Source organism: Nomascus leucogenys, chromosome 17, assembly GCF_006542625.1.
Source record: "Nomascus leucogenys isolate Asia chromosome 17, Asia_NLE_v1, whole genome shotgun sequence".
NCBI classification, from domain to species: domain Eukaryota; kingdom Metazoa; phylum Chordata; class Mammalia; order Primates; family Hylobatidae; genus Nomascus; species Nomascus leucogenys.
The window spans coordinates 39201676-39225017 of NC_044397.1; the positions used below are offsets into that span (position 1 = coordinate 39201676).

The following is a 23342-nucleotide window of genomic DNA, read 5'->3' on the forward strand; positions in this document are numbered from 1 at the left end:
TCCTTTTTATTAAACAAGAGCTGCAGCTGCCATTCCCTTAAGGCTTTTTGTGTTTGGTTATGTTTTTTGAGACAAGGTCTCCCTCTTTTGCCCAGGCTGGAGTGCAGTGGTACAATCATAGTTCGCTGCAACCTTCTGAGTTCAAGCGATTTTCCTGCCTCAGCCTCCCAAGTAGTTGAGACTACAGGCATGCACCACCAGGCCCGGCTAATTTTTGTATTTTTATAAAAGGTTTTTTACCTGAAGCAGGGGAAAGGAGACACAGGATAATCACTGCTTTTCAACTAAAATGGTTTTATTGAGATGTTTTGGTTGAAGGAGATACTTTTTCTGGTGGCATTTCTGACTCAAGGTCCCTCCGGGCCCCAGCTCTTCCCATGAGACAGTCACAACACTGTCTAATCAGCTCTGCAGAGGCCAGCCCTGGAACAGAGGAGGATTCAGGGCCATGGAGGGGACCTACTCTGCCCTGTTCTGGTCACTACTTCTCTAGACTCTCACGCACTATTGTCTGTAGCAAGTGACATTTCCACTGGAAGCGCATAAAGATGGCGATAGCCTCATTTCTTCCTGAGTGAACTGAAGCCCAAAGAAAGGAGAGGTCCCACCAAAGGGGAAGAGAGCTAGGGCCCCACCCAACCAGGATGCTGAAATAAACTACGTGTAATGGTTTCTAGGAGACAACACAGAAATCTCTACTCTGAAATCCAGAATATTAAATATGGCTCCCCCTCTGTAAGTTAACTGTAGAAGCTTATCAATCATTTGAAACACCAGCAACCAACAATAGCAATTAGGAATCCAAATTCGTAGCACAAAAGGACACAGATACCAGTGTTGGACAGTGGTTTTGTTATGGGGACTGGGCAACAGCTTATCCTAAATCCTGCGCATCTGTCCATACCAGGAGCCGGGTTACCCTCGGTACCAGGTGCCTGCCCCACAAAGCCCGGGTCGGGAGAGGGCTTGGTGACGGGGCTGCAGCTCCCATGGGTAACTGTCCTTTCCCGGGCTGTGCACGCTTGGCCAGGCGGTCCTCAGGGTGGCGGGTTCTCCTTCCGGGAGCAACCATGGCAGGGGCTTAAAAGTTGAGTAGCTCTGGGAAATGGTCCTTGGAAGCAGCGACGGGTCCGTGAGCACAGTGGTCCCTCTTTGCCTTGGCTCCTTAAATGAAGAGGAAAGTTTGTAGAAGGAGGTTTGCCTTGATCAGTATTTTGTTCCTGAGAACCATAACCACTGGTTTGGGGACAGCATTGAGCCTGCCTCCTGGCTGAGAACAGAAGCCACACATCAACCAATCAACTGGGTTTCTTTTCTTTTTCTTTTTTTCTTTCTTCTTCTTTTTTTTTTTTTTGTTTGAGATGGAGTCTCACTCTGTCACCCAGGCTGGAGTGCAGTGGCGCTGGGACTACAGGTGCCCGCCACCACGCCCGGCTAATTTTTTTGTTGTTGTTGTATTTTTAGTAGAGATGGGGTTTCACCGTGTTAGCCAGGATGGTCTCGATCTCCTGACCTTGTGATCCGCCCGCCTTAGCCTCCCAAAGTGCTGGGATTACAGGCGTGAGCCGCTGTGCCCGGCTTTTTTTTTTTTTTTTTTTTTTTTTTTTAAGACGTAGTTGCCCAGGCTGGAGTGCAATGGTGCGATCTTAGCTCACTGCAACCTCCTCCTTCCAGGTTTAAGTGATTCCCGTGCCTCAGCCTCCTGAGTAGCTGGGATTACAGGCACACGCCACCATGCCTGGCTAATTTTTGTATTTTTAGTAGAGACAGGGTTTCCCCATGTTGCCCAGGATGGTCTTGAACTCCTGACCTCAGGTGATCAGCCCGCCTCAGCCTCCCAAAGTGCTGGGATTACAGGCGTGAGCCACTGCGTCTGGCCTCTTCTTTTTGTTTTTGTTTTGAGACAGGGTCTTGCTCTGTGGCCCAGGCTGGAGTGCAGTGTTGCAATCACAGCTCACACAGCAGCTCAACCTCCTAGACTCAAGCTATCCTCCCACCTCAGCCTCCAAGTAGCTGGGACTACATGTGTGCGCCACTACACCTGGCAAATTTTTGTGTATTATGTAGAGACGGAATTTCACCATGTTGCCTACCCCTGTCTCCACTGCTGCCACCCCTGGCCCAGATGGCACCAGTGCCTAGGTCCTTCCTGGACTTCCTGTACCACTCTCCCAGTACCCATTTGTCTACCCAACAGCCAGAGAAATTGAATTAGAAACATCCAGCCAGTCTTTTGTACAAAACCTTCCCATTAGCCAGGCATGGTGGCTCATGCCTGTAATCCCAGCACTTGGGGAGGCTGAGGTGGGCGGATCACGAGGTCAGGAGATCGAGACCAGCCTGGCCAACATGGTGAAACCCCATCTCTACTAAACATACAAAAATTAGCCAGGCGTGGTGGCATGTGCCTGTAATCTCAGCTACTCGGGAGGCTGAGGCAGGAGAAACCTGAACCCAGGAGGCAGAGGTTGCAGTGAGCTGAGATCACGCCACTGCACTCCAGCCTGGGTGACAGAGCGAGACTCCCTCTCAAATAACAAAATAAAATAAATATAAATTAGCCGGGTGTGGTGGCAGACACCTGTAATCCCAGCTACTCGGGAGGCTGAGGCAGGAGCATCGCTTGAACCCAGGAGGCGGAGTTTGCAGTGAGCCAACATTGCACCATTGCACTTCAGCCTGGGCAACAGGAACGAAAAAAAAAGAAAGGCCGGGCGCCGTGGCTCAAGCCTGTAATCCCAGCACTTTGGGAGGCCAAGGCAGGCGGATCACGAGGTCAGGAGATCGAGACCATCCTGGCTAACACAGTGAAACCCCGTCTCTACTAAAAATACAAAAAATTAGCCCGACGTGTTGGCGGGCGCCTGTAGTCCCAGCTACTCGGGAGGCTGAGGCAGGAGAATGGCGTGAACCTGGGAGGCGGAGCTTGCTGTGAGCCGAGATCACGCCACTACACTCCAGCCTGGGGGACAGAGCAAGACTCCGTCTCAAAAAAAAAAGAAAAAACAACCTTTCTATCTCCCTCCCTCCCTCCCATCTCATGCAGTAAAACCCCAAGTGCTGGCCCTGCCTGCTCAGCCTCCCCACCTCCGGCCTCGACCTCCACTAGTTTCCCCTCACCCGCTCCTCCCTGGCCCCTGGCTTTGCTCAGACCTGTGGAGCTCACTCCACCCTGGGGCCTCCGTTGTACCCTCTGCCTGGATGTCCTTCCCCCAGATGCGGTGAGTAAGGGAGCTCTGAAAGGCTTCCCTAGCTTCCTTCCTTAAACTGCAACACCCCATCTTGCTCACAACCCCACACTACTTCCTGCCCCGCTTCCCTGTTTTGTTTCTCTCTGCCAGACTTACCACCAGTGAACATGCCATGTCTTTTTATCTGTTTTCTTGTTTTGTTTTTTTTTTGACAGGGTCTCACTCTGTCATCCTGGCTGGAGTACAGTGGTACAATCATAGCTCACTGTAGCCTTGAACTCCTGGGCTCAAGCGATCCTCCTGCCTTAGCCTCCCAAGTAGCTGGGACTACAGATGCACACCACTATGCCCAGCTAATTTTTAAATTTTTTGTTTTTTTGAGACGGGGTCTTGTTCTGTTGCCCAGGCTTGAGTGCAGTGGCACGACCACAGCTCACTGCAGCGACCATGGCTCATTGCAACCTTGACCTCCCAGGCTCAAGTGATCTTCCCACCTCAGCCTCCCGAGTCAGTGGGACTCTAGGGCATCCACCACCATGCCTGGGTAATTTTAAATGTTTTTGTAGAGGCTGGACATGGTGGCGTGTGCCTGTAATCCCAGCTACTTGGAAGGCTGAGGCATGAGAATCGCTTGAACCCAGGAGGTGGAGGTTGCAGTGAGCCGAGATTGCGTCACTGCACTCCAGCCTGAGTGACAGTGATACTCTGTCTCAAAAAAAAAAAAAAAAAAAGTTTTTGTAGAGACAGAGGTCTTTTTTTTTTTTTTTTTTTTTTTGAGACGGAGTCTCGCTCGGTCGCCCAGGCTGGAGTGCAGTGGTGCAATCTCGGCTCACTGCAAGCTCCGACTCCCGGGTTCACGCCATTCTCCTGCCTCAGCCTCCCGCGTAGCTGGGACTACAGGAGCCCGCCACCACTCCCGGCTAATTTTTTGTACTTTTTAGTAGAGACGGGGTTTCACTGTGTTAGCCAGGATGGTCTCGATCTCCTGACCTTGTGATCTGCCCGCCTCGGCCTCCCAAAGTGCTGGGATTACAGGCGTGAGCCACCGCACCCGGCCGACAGAGGTCTTGCTATGTTGCCCAGGCTGGCCTCAAACTCAGAGGCTCAAAGGATCCTCCCGCCTCAGCCTCCCGAAGTGCTGGGATTTATAGGCATGACCACTGTGTCCAGCCCTGTCTGTTTTCTCTCTCCCACCAGAATGTAAGTTCTAAGGGGTCAGGGGTTTCCTGTTCTTTATGTTGGTGTTCCCAGCACCTAGAGCAGGACTTGCCCATAGCAGGGGCCCAGTGGATACTGGTTGAATGAATGATGTGGGGCTCTGCACACTTGGCTCAAACTGCTGCACCTGCCTCTGGGGCTGACTCTTGACCACCCAGGTTCACTGTGGTTTCCACCCTCCAGCCTGCTCGCTGAGATGACGGCCTGGGTCTCCCAGATGGGGACTTTGGGCAGCCTTCAAGGCCCTCTGGGGGTCCATCCTGCTTCCCAAGCGGAAGACCTAGCCTGGGCTTTGATGTCTGATGTCTGACCACTGGGGCTTCCATCTCCTCCTCCCCTTACTTCAAGATGTGACCTTGGGCAGGTGGCTTAACTGCTCTGTGGCTTTGGGTGCTAAGAGATGGTGCACGTGTGAGCGCTTAGCATCACACCATCTCACTGGCCTGCGGTGGCTCCGCAGTGCGTCTCAACCACTGTTATATTTCCCAATGTCCCTGCCTCCTGTCTGTTTCCAGCATTGAGACGGAATCTCGCTCTGTCGCCCAGGGTGGAGTGCATGTGATCTCAACTCACTGCAACCTCCGCCTTCAGGGTTCAAATGATTCTCCTGCCTCAGCCTCCCAAGTAACTGGGACTACAGGCGCCCACCACCATGCCTGGCTAATTTCTTGTGTTTTCAGTAGAGATGAAGTTTCACCATGTTGGCCAGGCTAGTCTCGAACTCATGACCTCAGGTGATCTGCCTGCCTCGGCCTCCCAAAGTGCTGGGATTACAGGCGTGAGCCACCGTGCCCAGCCGTGTGTGCGATGTCTTGTCTGAGAAGTGGGCACCAAGTGAGGAACTAAGTTCTGGGAGGTTGTCACTTGGTCCAAGGTCACAGCCAGGAGGATGCAGTGGAGTTGGGAGACCCACCTGGTGCCCACTCCTTTGCCCCTGAAGTCACCAGAATTCCCTGCCTGACGCCCCTGGCCAGAACAGAGGAACAGAGTCGCCAAGCTGCCCTCTTGGAGCACCCATGGGTGCACTGTGCAGCCCCCACCATGGCCCCTCCACCCACACTCTCGGCTGTTCCCTTGGATTGGGGGTCCTGCAGCCTGGCAAGACCTCCAATCCTTGGCCCACGGCAGCTGGAGAGCAGGGGCTGTACCTTTCTTCTTGGTCTGCCCTAGGCTTCTGTGGCCGCCACCTCCCCATTCACATAATCCGGTTCCCCGTCCTCCTCCTCGTCTGGGCTTCCCACCGGGCCAGGGGATGCTTCTTTCTGGAGTTGCCCTGCGGACCAGCGGGCAGACAGGTCATCGAGTGGTTCACATGGAGACACCCATGACTGCTCCCCCAGACTCAGACCCCCGGACTCCACAAAACAGCCTGCGGGAAATGCCACGCCCGACAGGTCCTGGCGGTGTGTGTCTGTCCCGTCTCTGGGATTTGCTGGAGATCGTCCTGCTGTGAGAGCAGGTGAATGCGTTACTCCACGCATGCAGCTGGACGGGGCGGCCTGCCTGGGAGGACCTGACCCCACCCTGGAGGCTGGGCGGCTGCCGAGGGCCATCCTTTGTGGTTCAAGGTCTCTGCAGCTGCTCCTGCACCCAGGCATCACTGCGGGGTTAGCTGGACTGGCTGGAGGGAAGCCCACTTTCAGCCTGCCCTTCCAGGCCAGTCCCTCAAGCCTGCCCTAAGTGGACAATCCTGCCTTTTCTCCCAGCCACCTACCCATGACCTTCCTGGACTCGCGCCACTGATGGATAGATGCTGAGTTCTGATAATCCCCAGATTCCTCATCTTCTTCCGGGGAGGCAGAGGGACAGAGACCGGAAATGGGGCCAGTCTTCAGGGCCAGCGACAGGCTGTGGTCCCCTCTGCAGAGGCCACCTATGCCCTCCTGCCGGGCACCTGCCGAGAATGAGAATAGGCCCCCCTTGGCTCAGTCCCACAGAGGTGCCAGGAGCCAATAGAGCCTCCTCTGAGGATAGTAGGGGCAAGGCTCTACCCAAAGGTACCCGGGGATCCGAGAGCCTTCGGGCTTCAAAGTGGGGGCAGCCTCTGAGCACTGGGGAGTGCAGGGGCACCTGGCCAAGGAGGCCTGCTGCTTCCAGCCCCAGCCTGCCTCTGGCTGGGCAGCCTCACCTGTCTTTCTGGTTTTCTGCTTGCAAATGAGCACATTCTCGTAGGAATTGGCATCATCATCTGCAGGAGAGAGAGGAGCGGGCACGGGGGTGTGGGCAGACCCTGCAAGGCCTGGCTCGTCCTCCCTCTCTGTCCTGCCTTCCCTTTGCAGGGGACCTTTTCTGCCAAGCCCTAGCCCTCTGGGTCCCCCGGGACTTCAAGCCTTCTTCTGGATGAGCTTCCTAATGGGCGCTGGCCTGGTGCCCCTGCAGGCTCTTCCCTGAGCCCTGAGCTCCTTCTCTGTCTTCTTTGTTTCTTATTGAGACGGTCTCGCTCTGTCACCCAGGCTGGAGAGCATTGGCAAAGTCCGCTCACTGCAGCCTCCAACTCCTGGCTCAAACGATCCTCCTAACCTGCAGACTCCTGAGTTGCTGGAACTACAGGCATGCACCACCACGCCCAGCTAACTTAAAATTGTTTGTAGAGAGGATCTCGCTGTGTTGCGCAGGCTGGTCTCGAACCCCTAAGCTTAGGCGATCTTCCCAAAATGCTGGGATTACAGGCGTGAGTCACCGTGTCCAGCCTCCTTCTCTGTCTTCTGAGATCCCCTCCAAATGCACTCTGGAGGGCGTACTCTGGGGCGGGCTGCAATTCAGGCCCACGATGGGTGGCTGGAGGGAGGGAGGGAGGGAGGCAGGGGCAGCCTCAGGGGCTCATCTCTATAATCAGGAGCTCTCCCTAGAGCCACTGCCGGGAGGGGGCTGGACTCTTCCAGATAGGGCAGGGCAGGCTGGGGATGCTTTGCTCGGGGACCCAGGCTGAGTGTGGCACCTCAGCACCTGGCACCCCATCTTGGCCCTGTAATGGGGAAGCTGGGCTCTGACCAATGCCCCACCCAAAATCCATCAGTGATATTGGGGGTCCAAAGAAATGAGCACTGCCAGCCTGGCGGGGGTGGGTCACGCCTGTAATCCCAGCACTTTGGGAGGCCAAGGCGAGCGGATCACCTGAGGTCAGGAGTTCAAGACCAGCCTGGCCAATATGGTGAAACCCTGTCTCTACTAAAAATACAAAAAATTAGCCAGGCGTGGTGGCAGGCGCCTGTAATCCCAGCTACTCGGGAGGCTGAGGCAGGAAAATCACTTGAACCCGGGAGGCGGAGGTTGCAGTGAGCCAAGATCGTGCCATTGCACTCAACCTAGGTGACAGAGCAAGGCTCTATCTCAAAAAAAAAAAAATTGGAGGTGGCAGTGGTGGGGGACAGAAGAGGACCCCCAACACCATGGTCCTACCCAGTATGGTCCAGGCAGGAGCCAGGTCGTGGAGCTGGATTCAAACCCCAGGCCCATGCACCTCTCAACAGGCACCGCCCACCCTGAGTCCTCGGTTGCCCTTTTTTGGGGGGATTTTGTTTTTTTTGTTTTTGAGATGGAGTCTTGCTCTGTTGCCCAGGCTGGAGTGCAATGTCATGATCTCAGCTCACTGCAGCCTCCGCCTCCCAGGTTCAAGCAATTCTCCTGTCTCAGCCTCCCAAGTAGCTGGGATTACAAGCATGCGCCACCATGCCTGGCTGATTTTTTTTTTTTTTTGTATTTTTGTAGAGACGGGGTTTCACCATGTTGGCCACACTGGTCTTGAACTCCTGACCTCAGGTGATCCACCCACCTTGGCCTCCCAAAGTGCTGGGATTACAGGCGTGAGCCACCACACCCAGCCTCTCAGTTGCCCTTTCTATAAAGCAATGGCATTCAGGGACCAAGGTTCTAGTGGCCTTAGAACCTGCAGGGATCACCATCCCAGGTACCTTCTGGGGTCAGGAGAAGATGCTCAGTCCTCGTTGACGAGGACCTGGCCTCCCCTGACCTCCCCAAGCCAGCCCTCTAGTTCCCTGCCCTGTGGCCCACTCCTCCCTCCCACGCCCTGTGGCCACAGCTCTCCCGCGCCGACCCGCCCGCCCCCTATTCCTCCTTGGCCCCCGCCTGCAGCACCAGCCTCCTTCTGTCCACCCATCTGGCTCTGCCAATTTACCCGAACCCAGGCCCAGCCTCTTCTCCTGCCTGGAGGTGTGGCTTCTGCCTCGAGCTCCCACACCACTTCCTCCCCCGCCACCAGCTTTGTCCTTCGCCTCTCACCTTCCAGGAGCTTCGAGAACCGCCCCCAGTTGTAATGCTCCATGGCAATGGGGTCTCTGGTCAAGAGAACATACACAACACAGGTTTCAGGGCAGGCTGGAGGTCGGGTTGTGGGCTCCATAAGGGGGCGGTGAGGCCAGGGCTGCTCCCACCATTGCTCCTCCTGGGGGCCATGGGGGTCTGCCAGGATCTCCTCTCTGATTCCTCCACCCCCACTTCCTGGGACCCCTGAGCCACCGGGGACTGGAGGAGGCGGCCGCCTGGCTGGAGCCACTTTTTATTTTTATTTTTTTTTTTATTTGAGACAGAGTCTCTGTCGCCCAGGCTGGAGTGCAGTGGCATGATCTCGGCTCACTGCAACCTCAGCCTCCCAGGTTCAAGCGATTCTCCTGCATCAGTCTCCCGAGTAGCTGGAATTACAGGCATGCACCATCATGCCTGGCTAATTTTTTTATTTTTAGTAGAGATGAGGTTTCACCATGTTGGCCAGGCTGGTCTCGAACTCCTGGCCTCAGGTGATCTGCCTGCTTTGGCCTCCCGAAGTCCTGGGATTACAGGCATGAGCCACCACACCTGGCGAGCCACCTTGCTCTGTGACCTTAGGCTATTCCCCATAGTTTGCCCATCTGCGAGATGATGCAACACCCCCGAGGTATTCTGGGTGTCCTGTAGCTTGTCTTTGGGTGATGCTGAATGAGTCTCCATCCCCTGCCCCTGATACTCTGTGTCCCACAGCAAGGCCAAATCCAGTCCCCCAAAGCCAGGGTTACCTGAGACAACAGTGTCGCCCAATGCCTGCCTGCTAGGAGAAGGAGGGGAACCTGGATGCCTCATTCTAGTGCAAGAGGTGGTTCCTGGACCAGGAAGCCCAGGGCTGTGGAAGGTAGGTGGGGCAGGGGGAGAGGCGGGGCAGGGGGGACAGGACCAAGGTCACTCACATGTAGGCTTTCTCCGACCCGTGTCTGCTTCCTGCAGGAGGAAGCGAGAATCAGGCCTGAGCCCCTGGGCTGTGGCCCCCACCATGGCCTCCCTCTTTCTCCAGGAGCCCACCTACCTTTGCTGAAGTTCTGGTACCTGGAAGATGCTGGATCTGGAAGAAAGACCCAGCTCATTGCTCTCTCCCCTGGCCCCTGCTTTCCACCCAGCTCGGGCGCTGCAGCCCAAGGCAGGGCGAGCTATTTCCCGTGTCTGAGCCTTTGCAGTGCTCCCTGTCCCCTCAGTGGGGCATGTGCGAGTGTGCACCCTCCCCCTGCCAGGCCGATTCCAGGAGCCCGCCCTGCCCCAGTCTGTGTGTCTCTCCTGGGGAGGCCTCACCTGGCCCTGCAGCCCCCACTACTCGACACCTGTCACACGGGGTTTTCGCCTGTCTTAGTCCCAGCTTGGCTAGGCCTGTCCCTGCCCTGTGCCACTCACCCTCCAGGCTGGGGGAGAATTGCAACAGCTTGTCCTTCCTGCAGGGAGGGGGAAGGAGGGGATTAAAGGAGGGGCCGTAGGGGAGAGGTCCCCCAGGACATATCCCCCCATGCCCCTGGTGGGGCCTTCATAGCCGAACCCTGGAGCTCTGGGACCCGGGGAGGGAGGGAGGGAGGTCTTGACCTGGGCTTACCAGGTGGAGACCTCCAGGACTTTCCTTCTTGTCACTTCCTGGGGGGCTGTGACCTACCTTGTGGGTGCCATGTCCGCCAGGGGTCCTGGCCATGCCTGCCCGACCACTGCAAAGGGCAAGAAGTGGGGTGTTGGCTGGGCCCCCAGGCTAGCCCAACCCCCTCACCCCATCATCTCCCCACATCAGGCCTGGCCACGGTCTCAAGGCAATGGGGACCGAGATAACTTGATAGGGACACCCCCAACCCAGAGCCCAACCCGGGGACCCTTGGAGACTCACAGGAGTAGGTCCGGGACCCCGTAAAGCTCTGTTGGTCCTCACGCCTGGAAATGCATGGGCTGTGCTGAGCCTGGGCCTGGCCTCCCACAGCTCCCACAAGAACACAGGGACAGGAGAGGGACAGGCAGGGACGAGGAGGGAAAGCGGAGGGACGGACCAGGGCGACAGTGGGGAGGAACTGCTGCCCTTTCAGGCCTCATTCTCACGGCTCCCCCTGCTACCCCCATTCTCTGGCCCCTCCGTGCACTGGGTGCCCACCCCTCACACACGGCCCTGGGCTGGAGCCCGGCTCTCAGCCAGACCCATCGCCGACGTGGCCTCAACAGGGCCACATCCTGCCAGGGGGGTCCCAGGCCCCTGGAGACGGGTCAGGAGGGGTCTGTGGACAGGGCTGTGGAGGCAGCCCTGAGATTCCGGGGCATGAGGGTGAATGAGGGCAGGTGCTCAGGGACCCAGCAGTGACTTGGGGTAAATTATTTCAGCCAGGAGTGACAATGAGGCTGCCTCCCACCTGCCGGTCCCAGGGAGTGTTTGCAATTCCTTAAAAAAGCACACACTCTAGGCCCGGCGTGGTGGCTCACACCTGTAATCCCAGGGCTTTGGGAGGCCAAGGCAGGTGGATCACCTGAGGTCGGGAGTTCAAGACCAGCCTGACCAACATGGAGAAACCCTGTCTCTACTAAAAATACAAAAATTAGCTGGGCATGGTGGCGCATGCCTGTAATCCCAGCTACTTGGGAGGCTGAGGCAGGAGAATCACTTGAAGCCAGGAGGCAGAGGTTGCAGTGAGCCAAGATTGTTCTACTGCACTCCAGCCTGAACAACAGAGTAAATGTGACTCCATCTCTAAATAAAGAAAGAAATAAATAAAAGAGTATTCCTAGCCTTCCTTGCACCAAAATGTGGCCATGGATTAAGCTCTGGTCTATGAGATTCAAGCCAAGGTTGTTGATATTTCCAATAAATCTTTTTAAATGGGGGCACTGGCAACTGGGGGACACCCTTTGTATCCTTGTTCATTCTTTCTTCCTGCTGCTGGGAATGCAGAGATGGCACCCCAGCTGCCATCTTGGACCATGAGGTGCTCTTGAAAATGGAAGCCGCCATTACAGATGATGGGGTGGATTAGCTCATTATTAAAGCAGGTTTGGGGGCTCCTCCTCTGAACCAGAATGGGTACCTGGCCCAGCCTTCCAAGCTCCTGGAAGACGGGGCTCAGGGTGACCTGATTTAGGAGAGAGACCCTAAATCCACAGGAGAGAGTCAGACGTGGCTTCCTGGGAGAAGCAACAGAGGAACAGAGCCTGTGCTCACAGCAGTCACTTCATGCAGGCTGGTGGGACTGAGCCCAACCGAGGTGACATGGAGAGGCAGGCACAGGCATTCCAGGGAGAGGACCGAACAGCTCCCCTCCACCTCCCACATGGGGACGCTGAGTCTGGCCCTGACCATCTATGGCTCTAAGATCAATCAGGGGGCCGGGGGTGGGCAGGGCCTGAGGGAAGAGGGGAGAGGGGAAGTGTCCGAGGAGTCAAGGGCATGGGAGGCATCAGGGAAGGTTGCAGGCAGGCCAGAAAGCCACGTGGCCAGAAAGACCCAGAAAGGTCTAACCCCAGCCCATGATGAGCAAGGATAGGAAGATTCTATTTTCAAATCTCACTGTGGTTTTTCAGTTGCAAACGGAAATGAGGAAGGATGTGTGTGCGGATGTGCGTGTGTGGGTCATGAATGACTGCTCGGGGGTGCACATGGACCTCCAAGGTCTCCTGGGCCCACAGCCATTCTCTTAATCAAAGGACACCCATGGCCACTGCCCATGTGCCCGGGTTGTTCTGGGTTTCAGCCCCAGTCTGAAGTGTCGAACCCACTGCCCTTCCCTGGGTCTTTCTCACAGTCCTTCCCTGGTCCCCCCAGGGACTTGCCCACATCCTCCCCTGAGCTCCGGCAGCTTTTTCCAGGGGAGTCTCCGACAACGTTCACATTTCATCCTGTGCCGGAGTCTCTGTCTCTTACATTGCAGGGGGAAAGCGGACTAGCCCCGGGGGACTGGGGTCAAAGGGAGGCTGAGGACACAGGTGCCTGGTGGACTTCTATTTTTTTTTTTCTTTTCTTTTTTTCCTTTCTGAGACGGAATCTCGCTTTTTTGCCCAGGCTGGAGTGCAGTGGCACAATCTCAGCTCTCTGCAACCTCCACCTCCCGGGTTCAAGTGATCCTCCTGCCTCAGCCTCCAGAGTAGCTGGGAGTACAGGGACCCACCACCATGCCCGGCTCATTTTTGTATTTTAGTAGAAATGGGGTTTCACCGTGTTGGCCAGGCTGGTCTCAAACTCCTGACCTCAGGGATCCACCTGCCTTGGCCTCCCAAAGTGCTAGGATAACAGGCGTGAACCATCGTGCCTGGCCAGATGCCTGGACTTCTGGAGGGGTTCACAGGCAAGCTGAAGAGTGGCTAGCCCCACAGCCCAGGCATCCCCGCCTCCCAAAGCCCTCCCTAACCCGAGCTGCAGCAGGGCCTGGACAGCCCCTGGACACTTCCTCTCCCTTCTCTGATGGCTAGGGACCCGCTAGAGCTTGGCATGGAGGAGGTGTGAGTGAAGGGGTGAAGGACGGGGTGCCAGGAATTCCCTTGGGGATGCCCATGCCCAGGGCACATGAATACACCAGGCTAGGGACATCGAGGCAACTCACAGACTTCTCTGCTGGTAGATTTTCTCTGACCTCTTTGCACCTGCAAGAACAGGCCAGGATTAGCAAAGGGTCTGGGAGCAGCTGTGAACTGAGGTCAGACACCCCCCGCCATGTCTTGTCTCCCAGCAGGACTCAGACAGGACTTGGGGGCCAAATTGTCAATCATCACCGGCCACCTGATATTAAAGAGTATTTGGGACCAGGTGTGGTGGCTCCCTCCTGTAATTCCAGCACTTCGGGAGGCCGAGGCGGGAGGATCACCTGAGGTCAGCAGTTCGTAACCAGCTTGGCCAACATGGGGAAACCCCGTCTCTACTAAAAACACAAAAATTAGCCAGGCGTGGTGGCAGGCACCTGTAGGTCCCAGCTACTCAGGGGGTTGAGGCAGGAGAATCACTTCAACCCGAGAGTTGGAGGTTGCAGTGAACCAAGATTGCACCACTGCCCTCCAGCCTGGGGGACCAGAGCGAGACTCTGTCAAAAAAAAAAAAAAAAAAAAAAAAAAAGGTATTTGCTCACCCTTTTTTAGAAGGGGAGAGGCTAGAAAAGTGGATGCCACAGGCAACCTCGCCTCGCCTCCCTCGTCTAGGGCAATTTCTCTGGCCCAAGATACCGCAGTTGACCCAGCAAAGCCAAAGCCCTCAGGTGCACCTGACCATTGTCTTCAGGGGGCAGTTTAGGGGTTCAGGGGTCACATCACGAGGTTCATCTGACCGCCCCTTCTGACCACAGCCATGTCTGGGCCTGAGAGGGTCTCTGAGATGCACCGTCCACACCTTCTCCCCATCACGTCCCCGAGACCCCCGCTTACCTGGGCGTGAGCAGCGCACACACAGGCTGGCCGCCACCCCCAACAGCACCAGCAACGCTGCTCCGGGCCACAGCAGTTCAGTCCCTGAGCTCATGTTGGCTCCTGGTGTTGCCTCCTGTGATGCTGAAATGGGAGGTGCCCATGAGCTAGGGGCCCCGTTTTCAGGAATCCTACCCCACACCCCCACTGTGCTCGGACAGCCCCATACCTGAGCCCAGGCTGCGGACACACCACCTCCCCTCCCCACTCCTGCACTGGGCAAGGACAAAACCAGTCCTGTTCACCCCATGTGACCCCAAACCAACACCTCTGCCCGGTGAGCCATCTTCACCCTTGATAAGTGCTGGAAGGTTCTGGGGGCCCACAAGACAGCCCCATGTGCACGCACACAGCCCTACACACAGCCTCGCTTAATCCAGACAACTGCCCTTTGAAGACAATGTTCACCGCATTTCACAAATCGAGAAACTGAGGCCAGAGAGCTCATGTCTGCTAAGTGGAAAGATGGGATTCAGGTCCCAGTGTCCTGCCCCTAACCCTGGCTCTGCCCATCAACCCACAGTGGGTTGCCTCCAGTAAACCCACCCTGGCTCCTGGAGGTGACAGTCTGTGGCCACCACTCACACAGAAGCACCCGGAAGTCCTCGCCCACCCCAGAGCAATTCAGGGCTCCTCTATGCTTCCCAGGACCCCTCTCTGCCCACCTCCTGCCTTGGGGTCCCCCCAGGACCTGGGAATGGGGCTTCCATTCCTGAAACAACTGCAAGGCCAGATTTTGCCTGTGGTGGGAGCTGGGAGGAGGGAGGTCAGGAAGGCTTCTTGGAGGAGGTGGCCCAAGAGCATGTGGTGGAAAAAGGTGATCCACAGAGGGATGGGGCCCTAGGGCACTGCTGCAGGTGGCTGGGATGACATGAGCTGGGATTCCAAGGATGGGCTAAAGACAGGATGTTCGGGGGGAGGGAGCCCTGAATCTCTGGCTGGCACCTGACCAGCTTCTTGGTCTGTGGCCGGTCCCAGCCTTGGAGTCACGGCGTGATGACCAGGCCTCAGCAAAACACACGCACACCACCCACCGTGGCCTGGTGAATGGAGGCGTGGCCCTCTAGAGTGGGCTTCCAAGAACTGTTGCAACTAGCAACAGACCCGGGCCAGGCGCGGTGGCTCACGCCTATAATCCCAGCACTTTGGGAGGCCGAGGCAGGGAGGATCACTTGAAGTCAAGAGATCGAGACCAGCCTAGGCAATATGGTGAAATTCCGTCTCTATAAAAAAAACACACACAAAATATATATATATAGATATATATATCTCCAGGCATGGTAGTGCATGCCTGTGGTCCTGGCTACTTGGGAGGCTGAGGCAGGAGGATTGCTTGAGCCCAGGGAGATCAAGGCTGCAGTGAGCTGAGATCATGCCACTGCACTCCAGCCTGGGCAACAGAGTGAGACTCCGTTTCAAAAAATAAGAATAAGGAGACCTGGCCCCCTGGAGATGGCTGGGGACAGAGTTGAGGGTGGTGGGGTCTCTGAAGGGGTGGGGCATGGCGGGCATTTGTGGAGCCAACACTCCCGAGTGTCCACTCTCCCCCACCCCCCGTGTTCTTCCCACCCTGGCCACCAGTGCGGAGGGCTTCTCCCCATCCCACAGCTGGGGAAGGTGAGGCTTGGAGCAGTAAACAGGACTTAAAAGGAGAAGCTCCAGCTGGGCGCAGTAGCTCATGCCTGTGATCCCAGCACTTTGGGAGGCCGAGGCGGGCAGATCACGAGATCAGGAGTTTGAGACTAGCCTGACCAACACGGTAAAACCCCGTCTCCACTAAAAAGACAAAAATAGCCAGGTGTGGTGGCGCACGCCTGTAATCCCAGCTACTCAGGAGTCTGAGGCAAGAGAATCACTTGAACCTAGGAGGCAGAGGTTGCAGTGGGCCGAGATCACGCCACGGCACTCCAGCCTGGGCAACAGAGCGACACTCCATCTCGGAAAAAAAAAAAAAAGAAAAGAAAATGGCCGGGCACGGTGGCTCACACCTGTAATCCCAACACTTTAGGAGGCTGAGGTGGGTGGATCATGAGGTCAGGAGTTCAAGACCAGCCTGGCCAAGATGGTGAAACCATGTCTCTACTAAAAAAAATACAAAAAATTATCTGGGTGTGGTGGTGGGTGCCTGTAATCTCAGCTACTCAGGAGGCTGAGGCAGAGAATTGCTTGAACCCAGGAGGTGGAGGTTGCAGTGAGCCGAGATTGCACCATATCTCAATAATAATAATAATAATAAAGGAGGCGCTCCGGGCTGCCTACCTCCTGCCTTGGGATCCCCCTGAGGTCCACCAGGACCTGGGCTGTCCCCCTTGAAAGCTGCGTGGCTTTGGACAAGTCTCAGGACCTGTCTGGACTTCCCAAATCCCTGCGGTAAGATGACGGAATCTCCATGCGGCCCTGAGCCACAGACAGAGGCGCATCACAGAGAAGCCACCAGGCCTCTCCCCAAAAGCCAAGTGAGTCAGTGGGAACAAGTGAATTTCTGAGCAATGTGACTGGCACGACCCACGTCACCCCAGGAGGTTGTCCGAGGAAAGCTCTGCTCTCTCCTCCCCATGGCCCGCCTGGGCACTGCCCTTCCCCCTCCCCGAAACTCACCTTGCCTCAGTGCCCCCAACCCAGGGTGTGCCCCCAACCCAGGGTGTACCCCCAACCCCTCCAGCATGGCCCAAGTTCATCTCAGGCTTGTGAGGTTGGAGCACCTTGTCTTGGGGGAGGGCTCATGGGACCAAATCTAGCCTCTGCCTGAGACCCCCCCGCCTCAGTTTTCTCATCTATAAAATGAGGTCGGACTGGATACAGGGACTCACACCTGTAATCCCAATACTTTGGGAGGCTGAACGGGAGGATCACTTGAGTTTGAGACCAGCTTGGCCAACATGGTGAAACCATGTTTCTACTAGAAAAATACAAAAATTAGCCAGGCGTGGTGGCGCAAGCCTATAATTCCAACTACTTGGGAGGCTGAGGCATGAGAATCACTTGAACCCAGGAGGCAGTGAGTTGCAGTGAGCTGAGATCACGCCAGTGCACTCCAGCATGGGAGACAGAGAGAGGCTCCATCTCAAAAAATAATAATAATAATAAATTAAATAAATAAATAAAGAAATAAATAAAATGGGATCAGGCTGGGCGTGGTGGCTGACGCCTGTAATCTCAACACTGGGAGGCCGAGATAGGAGGATCGCTTGAGGCCAGGAGTTCGAGACCAGCCTGGACAACGTAACAAGGCCCTGTCTCTACAAAAAAAAATGAAAAAATTAGGCAGGCGCAGTGGCACATGCCTGTGGTTCTAGCTACTCGGGACACTGAGGCAAGAGAATTGCTTGAGCCCAGGAGTTGGAGGCTGCAGTGAGCCAAGATCACACCACTGAACTCCAGCCTGGGTGACAGGCTGTTTGTTAAATAAAATTTAACAAACAGTCGTATGTCTGCCCCCAGACTGGATACATCCTGTGCTGTTGGCCGGGTGCAGTGGTTCACACCTGTAATCCCAACACTTTGGGAGGCTGAGGCAGGCAAATCATCTGAGGTCAGGAGTTCAAGACCAGCGTGGCCAACATGATGAAACCCTGTCTCTACTAAAAATAAAAAATTAGGCCAGGCACGGTGGCTCACACCTTAATCCCAGCACTTTGGGAGGCCGAGGCGGGCAGATCACGAAGTCAGGAGATTGAGGCCATCCTGGCTAACACGGCGAAACCCCATCTCTACTAAAAATACAAAAAATTAGCTGGTCGTCGTGGCGGGTGCCTGTAGTCCCAGCTACTCGGGAGGCTGAGGCAGGAGAATGGCATGAACCCGGGAGGCGGAGCTTGCAGTGAGCTGAGATCGCACCACTGCACTCCGAGCCTGGGAGACAGAGCGAGACTTCGTCTCCAAAAAATAAAAAATAAATAAAAAATAAAAAATTAGTCCGGGCGCGGTGGCTCACGCTTGTAATCCCAGCACTTTGGGAGGCCGAGGCGGGTAGATCACGAGGTCAGGAGATGGAGACCATGGTGAAACCCTGTCTCTACTAAAAATACAAAAAATTAGCTGGGCGTGGTGGCGGGCGCCTGTAGTCCCAGCTACTCGGAGAGGCTGAGGCAGGAGAATGGCGTGAACCTGGGAGGCGGAGCTTGCAGTGAGCCGAGATTGTGCCACTGCACTCCAGCCTGGGCGACAGAGCGAGACTCCATCTCAAAAAAAATAAAAATAAAATAAAATAAAATAATAAAAATAAAAAATTAGCCAGGTGTGGTAGCATGTGCCTGTAGTCCCAGCTACTTGGAAGGGTAAGGCCGGAGAACTGCTTGAACCTGGGAGGTGGAGATTGCAGTGAGCCGAGATCACGCCACTGCACTCCAGCCTGGACGATAGAGTGAGACTCCGTTTAAAAAAAAAAAAAATTCTGTGCTGTCTCTGTGTCTCTGTCTCTCTCTGTCTCTGTCTCCCTCTGTGTGTGTCTCTGTCTCACTCTCACTTTCACTCTCCCATCCAGGTTCTGAAAGCAGGTGGGCTGAGGTGGAGGGAGCGGACGGTGGGCCTTCTGAGGCCCCCAGGGGCTGGCAGCGCTGGGCGGGGTGGAGAGTGGGGGCTGCCACAGACCACGGTTCTGCAGAGGCCAAAATAGCACTAAAGGGAAGTGGGCAGTTTTCATATGAACAAAGATTGCCAAGAGCCGGCTTCGGGGAAGCTCTCGGGGCTGGGCTGGAGGAGCTACAGTGTCTGAATCCCGGCCGGAAGGACGCTCGAGACCACCCTGCCTGTTCTCCCAGCCGTCTCCGAGCTGAGCTGCGGTTGGGGACACTGGGGTTGGGGAGGGGGCAGCCTGGCTTGAAGCCCTGGATGGCTTTATCCACTGGACTCTGCTCTGGGGTCTGTTGGTTTTTTTCATTTAGTTTTTAATTTTATTTTTTTATTTTTATTTTTTAAAGAGATGGGAGTCTCACTATGTTGCCCAGGCTGGTCTCCAGCTCCTGACTTCAAATGATCCTCCCGCCGTGGCCTCCCCAAATGCTGGGATTACAGGTGTGAGCCACCGTGCCCAGCTGGTCCTGTTGCTTTTTCCAAATAACTCTGGGCTTCAAACGAGGCTAGCTGGGAGGGAGAGAGGGAGGCGGGCGGGTGCGGCAGGGGCCTGAGCAGCCCTGGGCCCAGGGACAGAGCTGAGGGCCAGGTAGGGGGCTGGGCAGGGAGGCGGTGGGGGTTCTCCACCTGACCTGGGGCAGGACCTGGGCCCTGGCCTGTAATCTCACCGTTTTCCCTGACCTGTGTAGGGGGTTACAGTCCCATTTCACGGATGAGGAAACCGAGGCTCCCAGGCCAGGGCAGCCACTGTTTTGGCTCTCGGCCACCCTTCACCAGTCTCTGGCAATGATGGGACCACCCTGGGATGTCCCAAGACTACGCAAGCTGGACAGGGGAAGGTGAGGGCAAGAGAGTGGTCAGAAGCCCAGAAAAAAACTGATCCCTGAAATGCCACAGGGCCTGGTGCCAGGGTGGGAGTGGGGCCACGGGAGGGGGTGCCAGGCATCCAGGCCTCTTCTCACCCCACCCAGTGGGGCCAGGAGCTCCTGGCGGATGGGGAACAGCCTGAGGACCGAGGCATCCCTGGGAAAGGCTTACCTGAGAGTCCAGGGTTCCTCACCGCGGCCGCCCCATCCTGAGCCCGTACACCTGCCCGAGCCGATGCCAACACCACTGACACTGGCGGGTGGGCAGGGCGGGCTTCCTGCCAACCACTGAATCATCCGTACATCCGCTGCTCTGCCGGACAGGCTCAGCTATGAAGGGGGGCGGGGGGGAGGGAGGGGAGTTGGGGGAAGGAGGCGGGAGAGAGAGAGAGAGAAGAGAAACAAAGTGAGAGGGAGAAAGAGGGCCAGGCGAGGTGGCTCACGCCTGTAATCCAACCACTTTGGGAGGCCGAGGCGGGTGGATCACCTAAGGTCAGGAGTTCAAGACCAGCCTGGCCAACATGGTGAAACCCCGTCTCTATTAAAAATACAAAATTAGTTTGGCATGGTGGCATGTGTCTGTAATTCCAGCTACTCGGGAGGCTGAGGTAGGAGAATCGTTTGAACCTCAGAAGCAAAGGTTGCAGTGAGCCGAGATCGCACCACTGCACTCCAGCCTGGGCGACAGAGGGAGACTCCGTCTCAAAAAACAGAAAGAAAAAGAGAGAGACACAGAGAGCAGAGAGACACAAAGAGAACAGGAAAATACGGACACACACTAAACACACACATAAACAAAAAAGGCACACAGAGAGGAAGAGAGATACACTCCAATGGACGGGGAGCAAGATAATGAAACTGAGGTGCTCCTGCAGATGGCAGATATGGAGACACACATACGCTAAAAAGACACACACAGGCAGAAATTCACACCCATGGGCCGGGCGTGGTGGCTCATGCCTGTAATCCCAGCACTTTGGGAGGCCAAGGCAGGCAGATCATGAAGTCAGGAGTTCGAAACCAGCCTGACCAACATGGTGAAACCCCATCTCTACCAAAAATACAAAAATTAGCCGGGCATGGTGGCGGGCGCCTGTAATCCCAGCTACTCGGGATGCTGGGATGCTTGAACCCGGGAGGCAGAGGTTGCAGTGAGCCAAGATAGCACCACTGCACTCCAGCCTGGGTGACAGAGCAAGCCTTCATCTCAAAAAAAAAAGACACACAGGCAGAAATTCACACTCATGGGCCAGGCGCGGTGGCTCACGCCTGTAATCCCAACACGTTGGGAGGCCGAAGCAGGAGAATCACCTGAGGTCTGGAGTTCAAGACCAGCCTGGGCAACATGGTGAAACCCCATCTCTACACAAAATTTAAAAATTAGCTGGGCATGAGATGGACCAAGAGACACAGAGAGAGACACACAGAAAGATACAGAGAGTCACAGACTGTCAGAGACACACACAGAGGGGGAGAGAGCAAGAAACAGGGAGATAGAGGCCAGGTGCAGTGGCTTGCACCTGCAATCCTAACATTTTCGGAGGCTGAGGCAGGAGGATCGCTTGAGAACAGGAGTTTGAGACCAGCCTGGACAACAGAACGAGACTCCATCTCTAAAAAAATTTTTTTAATTAGCTGAGTGTGGTGGCACGCACCTGTAATCCCAGTGTTTTGGGAGGCCAAAACGGGAGGATTTCTTTTTTTTTTTTTTTTTTTTTGAGACAGAGTCTCGCTCTGTCACCCAGGCTGGAGTGCAGTGGCGTGATCTCGGCTTGCTGCAACCTCTGCCTCCTGAGTTCAAGCGATTATCCTGCCTCAGCCTCCCGAGTAGCTGGGATTACAAGCGCCTGCTACCACACCTGGCTAATTTTTGTATTTTTAGTAGAGATGGGGTTTCACCATGTTGGCCAGGCTGGTCTCAAACTCGTGACCTCATGATCCATCCACCTCGGCCTCCCAAAGTGCTGGGATTACAGGCGTGAGCCAATGCGCCCGCTGCACTCCAGCCTGGGGGACAGAGCAAGACCCTGTCTGTAAAAACAATAAATAGGCCAGGCGTGGTGGCTCACATCTGTAATCCCAGCACTTTGGGAGCCCAAGGTGGGTGGATCACCTTCCTTAGGTCAGGAGTTCGAGACCAGCCTGGCCAACATGGTGAAACTCCCTCTACTAAAAATACAAAAATTTGCCGGGTGTGGTGGTGGGTGCCTATAGTCTCAGCTACTTGGGAGGCTGAGGCAGGAGAATCGCTTGAGCCCAGAAGGCGGAGTTTGCAGTGAGCCAAGATCACACCACTGCACTACAGCCTGGGTGACAGAGCGAGACTCTGTCTCAAAACAAAACAAACCAAAAAAAAAAAAATTAATAATAATAATTATTATTATTTAATTAATAGCTCGATGGCCTTGGGCAGCTGTTTAATGGTCAATAGCACAAGGAAGTCCACCCACTTGTGGGATGTGGCTTTATTGACCTCAGGTGCCAGAGCATGCTGGACTCCACAGAGAACTGTCTCACTCAGTCCTCACGTCTGTGTGGATGGCAGCCATGGTGTCCACCCCAGGGCTGGGCACAGGAGCAGCGCTGGGCAGGAGTGGGCTCTGGTCCCTCTGCCTGTGCTATGAGCCGTTCTCTGCTCCCCTTGATGCCAGGAGCCTCATCTGTACAGTGGGGTGATGAGACCCCCAGGGCTGGGGTGGAGCAGGGCTGTCCTTCCTTCTCCCACCCTTCAGCACCCTCTCCATCCACAGCCTCTGACACTTGTGCTGTCCACTCCTCCACCTGTCTTTGGTCACTTGTTCCATCTGCCCTGCCCTCGTGGCCTCTGCAGGGGTCTCTCTGTCCCTGCCCTGCCCACCTATGTCCTGCGTCCTTTGCCTCTGTGTCCATCTGTCTCATCCTCTGGGACTCTTGCCGTCTGACCCTCTGTCTCTATTCCTCGCCCGGTTTTTTTTTTTTTTTTTTTTTTTTGAGACAGGGTCTCACTCGGTCCAGAGGTGAAGTTGGATTTGAACCCAGACCCCCAAAGCCTGGTTTCCTCGCTGGGACTCCCTGCCTGGCTCCTCCTCACACAATGGGAACAAATCTGCATCCGTTTCCCTCCAGCCCCAGACTATGCACCTGGATAGGGGTTTACCTGCTGTTCTTTCCCCCCTTTTTTTTAAATTTTTTTGAGACAGGGTCTCACCCGGTCACCCAGGCTGGAGTGCAGTGGTGCAATCTCAGCTCACTGCAACCTCTGCCTCCCAGGCTCAAACGATCCTCCCACCTCAGGCTCCGGAGTTAGCTGGAACCCCAGGTGCGTGCCACCACGCCTAGCTAATCTTTGTATTTTTTTTTGTAGAGACAAGGTCTCACTATGTTGTCTAGGCTGGTCTTGAACTCCTGGCCTTAAGCGATCCTCCATCCTCAGCCTCCCAAAGTGCAGGAATTACAGGCGTGAGGCCACCGCGCCTGGTCCCATTGAACCCGGTGTCTATCCCACCTACTGGAGACACCAGGGAAGAGCATGACAGTCCGCCACCTATATATCTGGCATTTCAGAACCTTGGTCTCCAGTCCTGGATGCCTCTAGGCCTGGGACCCTGGCTCTGGGGTCTTACTCTCAGCTTGGGGCTAGGTTTCTCTTTTAGCCTTGGCCGCGGTGTCCTGGCCAGGCCAGAAGAGGTGGCCGTGGAGCCGAGCGGCTAGGCCCGCTGCTGCCACCTCGTGGACAAGGAGGGTAGCACATGCTCCAGGGACTGGTTCTGAGAGATCCTGCAGGCGTCCGTGTCAGGAGCTCACCCTGCCTCCCTCTGTGGCCGGACTAGGACTGAAGCTAGGGCCATCAGAC

The 23342-nt window shown here is 55.7% G+C and overlaps 1 protein-coding gene across 6 annotated transcripts; it reads right to left on the reverse strand.

Annotated features, from left to right (window-relative positions):
• Positions 1-274: 274 nt before the first annotated feature.
• Positions 275-19813, reverse strand: LAT2 (linker for activation of T cells family member 2). Of its 6 annotated transcripts, none has more exons than XM_003276584.4 (13): positions 19683-19813; positions 14034-14156; positions 13223-13262; positions 10534-10577; positions 10312-10360; positions 10062-10099; positions 9703-9738; positions 9587-9617; positions 8649-8704; positions 6538-6597; positions 6124-6303; positions 5558-5682; positions 275-1164 (listed from the first exon to the last, which is right to left on the reverse strand). In XM_003276584.4, the coding sequence occupies exons 2-12, from the start codon at positions 14125-14127 to the stop codon at positions 5576-5578; spliced, it is 735 nt and encodes a 244-aa protein (XP_003276632.2). In that variant the 5' UTR covers positions 14128-14156; positions 19683-19813; the 3' UTR covers positions 275-1164; positions 5558-5575. The 6 variants fall into 6 exon arrangements, with proteins under 6 accessions (XP_003276632.2, XP_030652866.1, XP_030652871.1 ...); XM_030797006.1 differs by having other exon boundaries at positions 9963-10099; XM_030797007.1 differs by lacking the exon at positions 275-1164 and adding an exon at positions 5162-5375 and having other exon boundaries at positions 9963-10099.
• Between the last annotated feature and the right edge of the window lie 3529 nt (positions 19814-23342).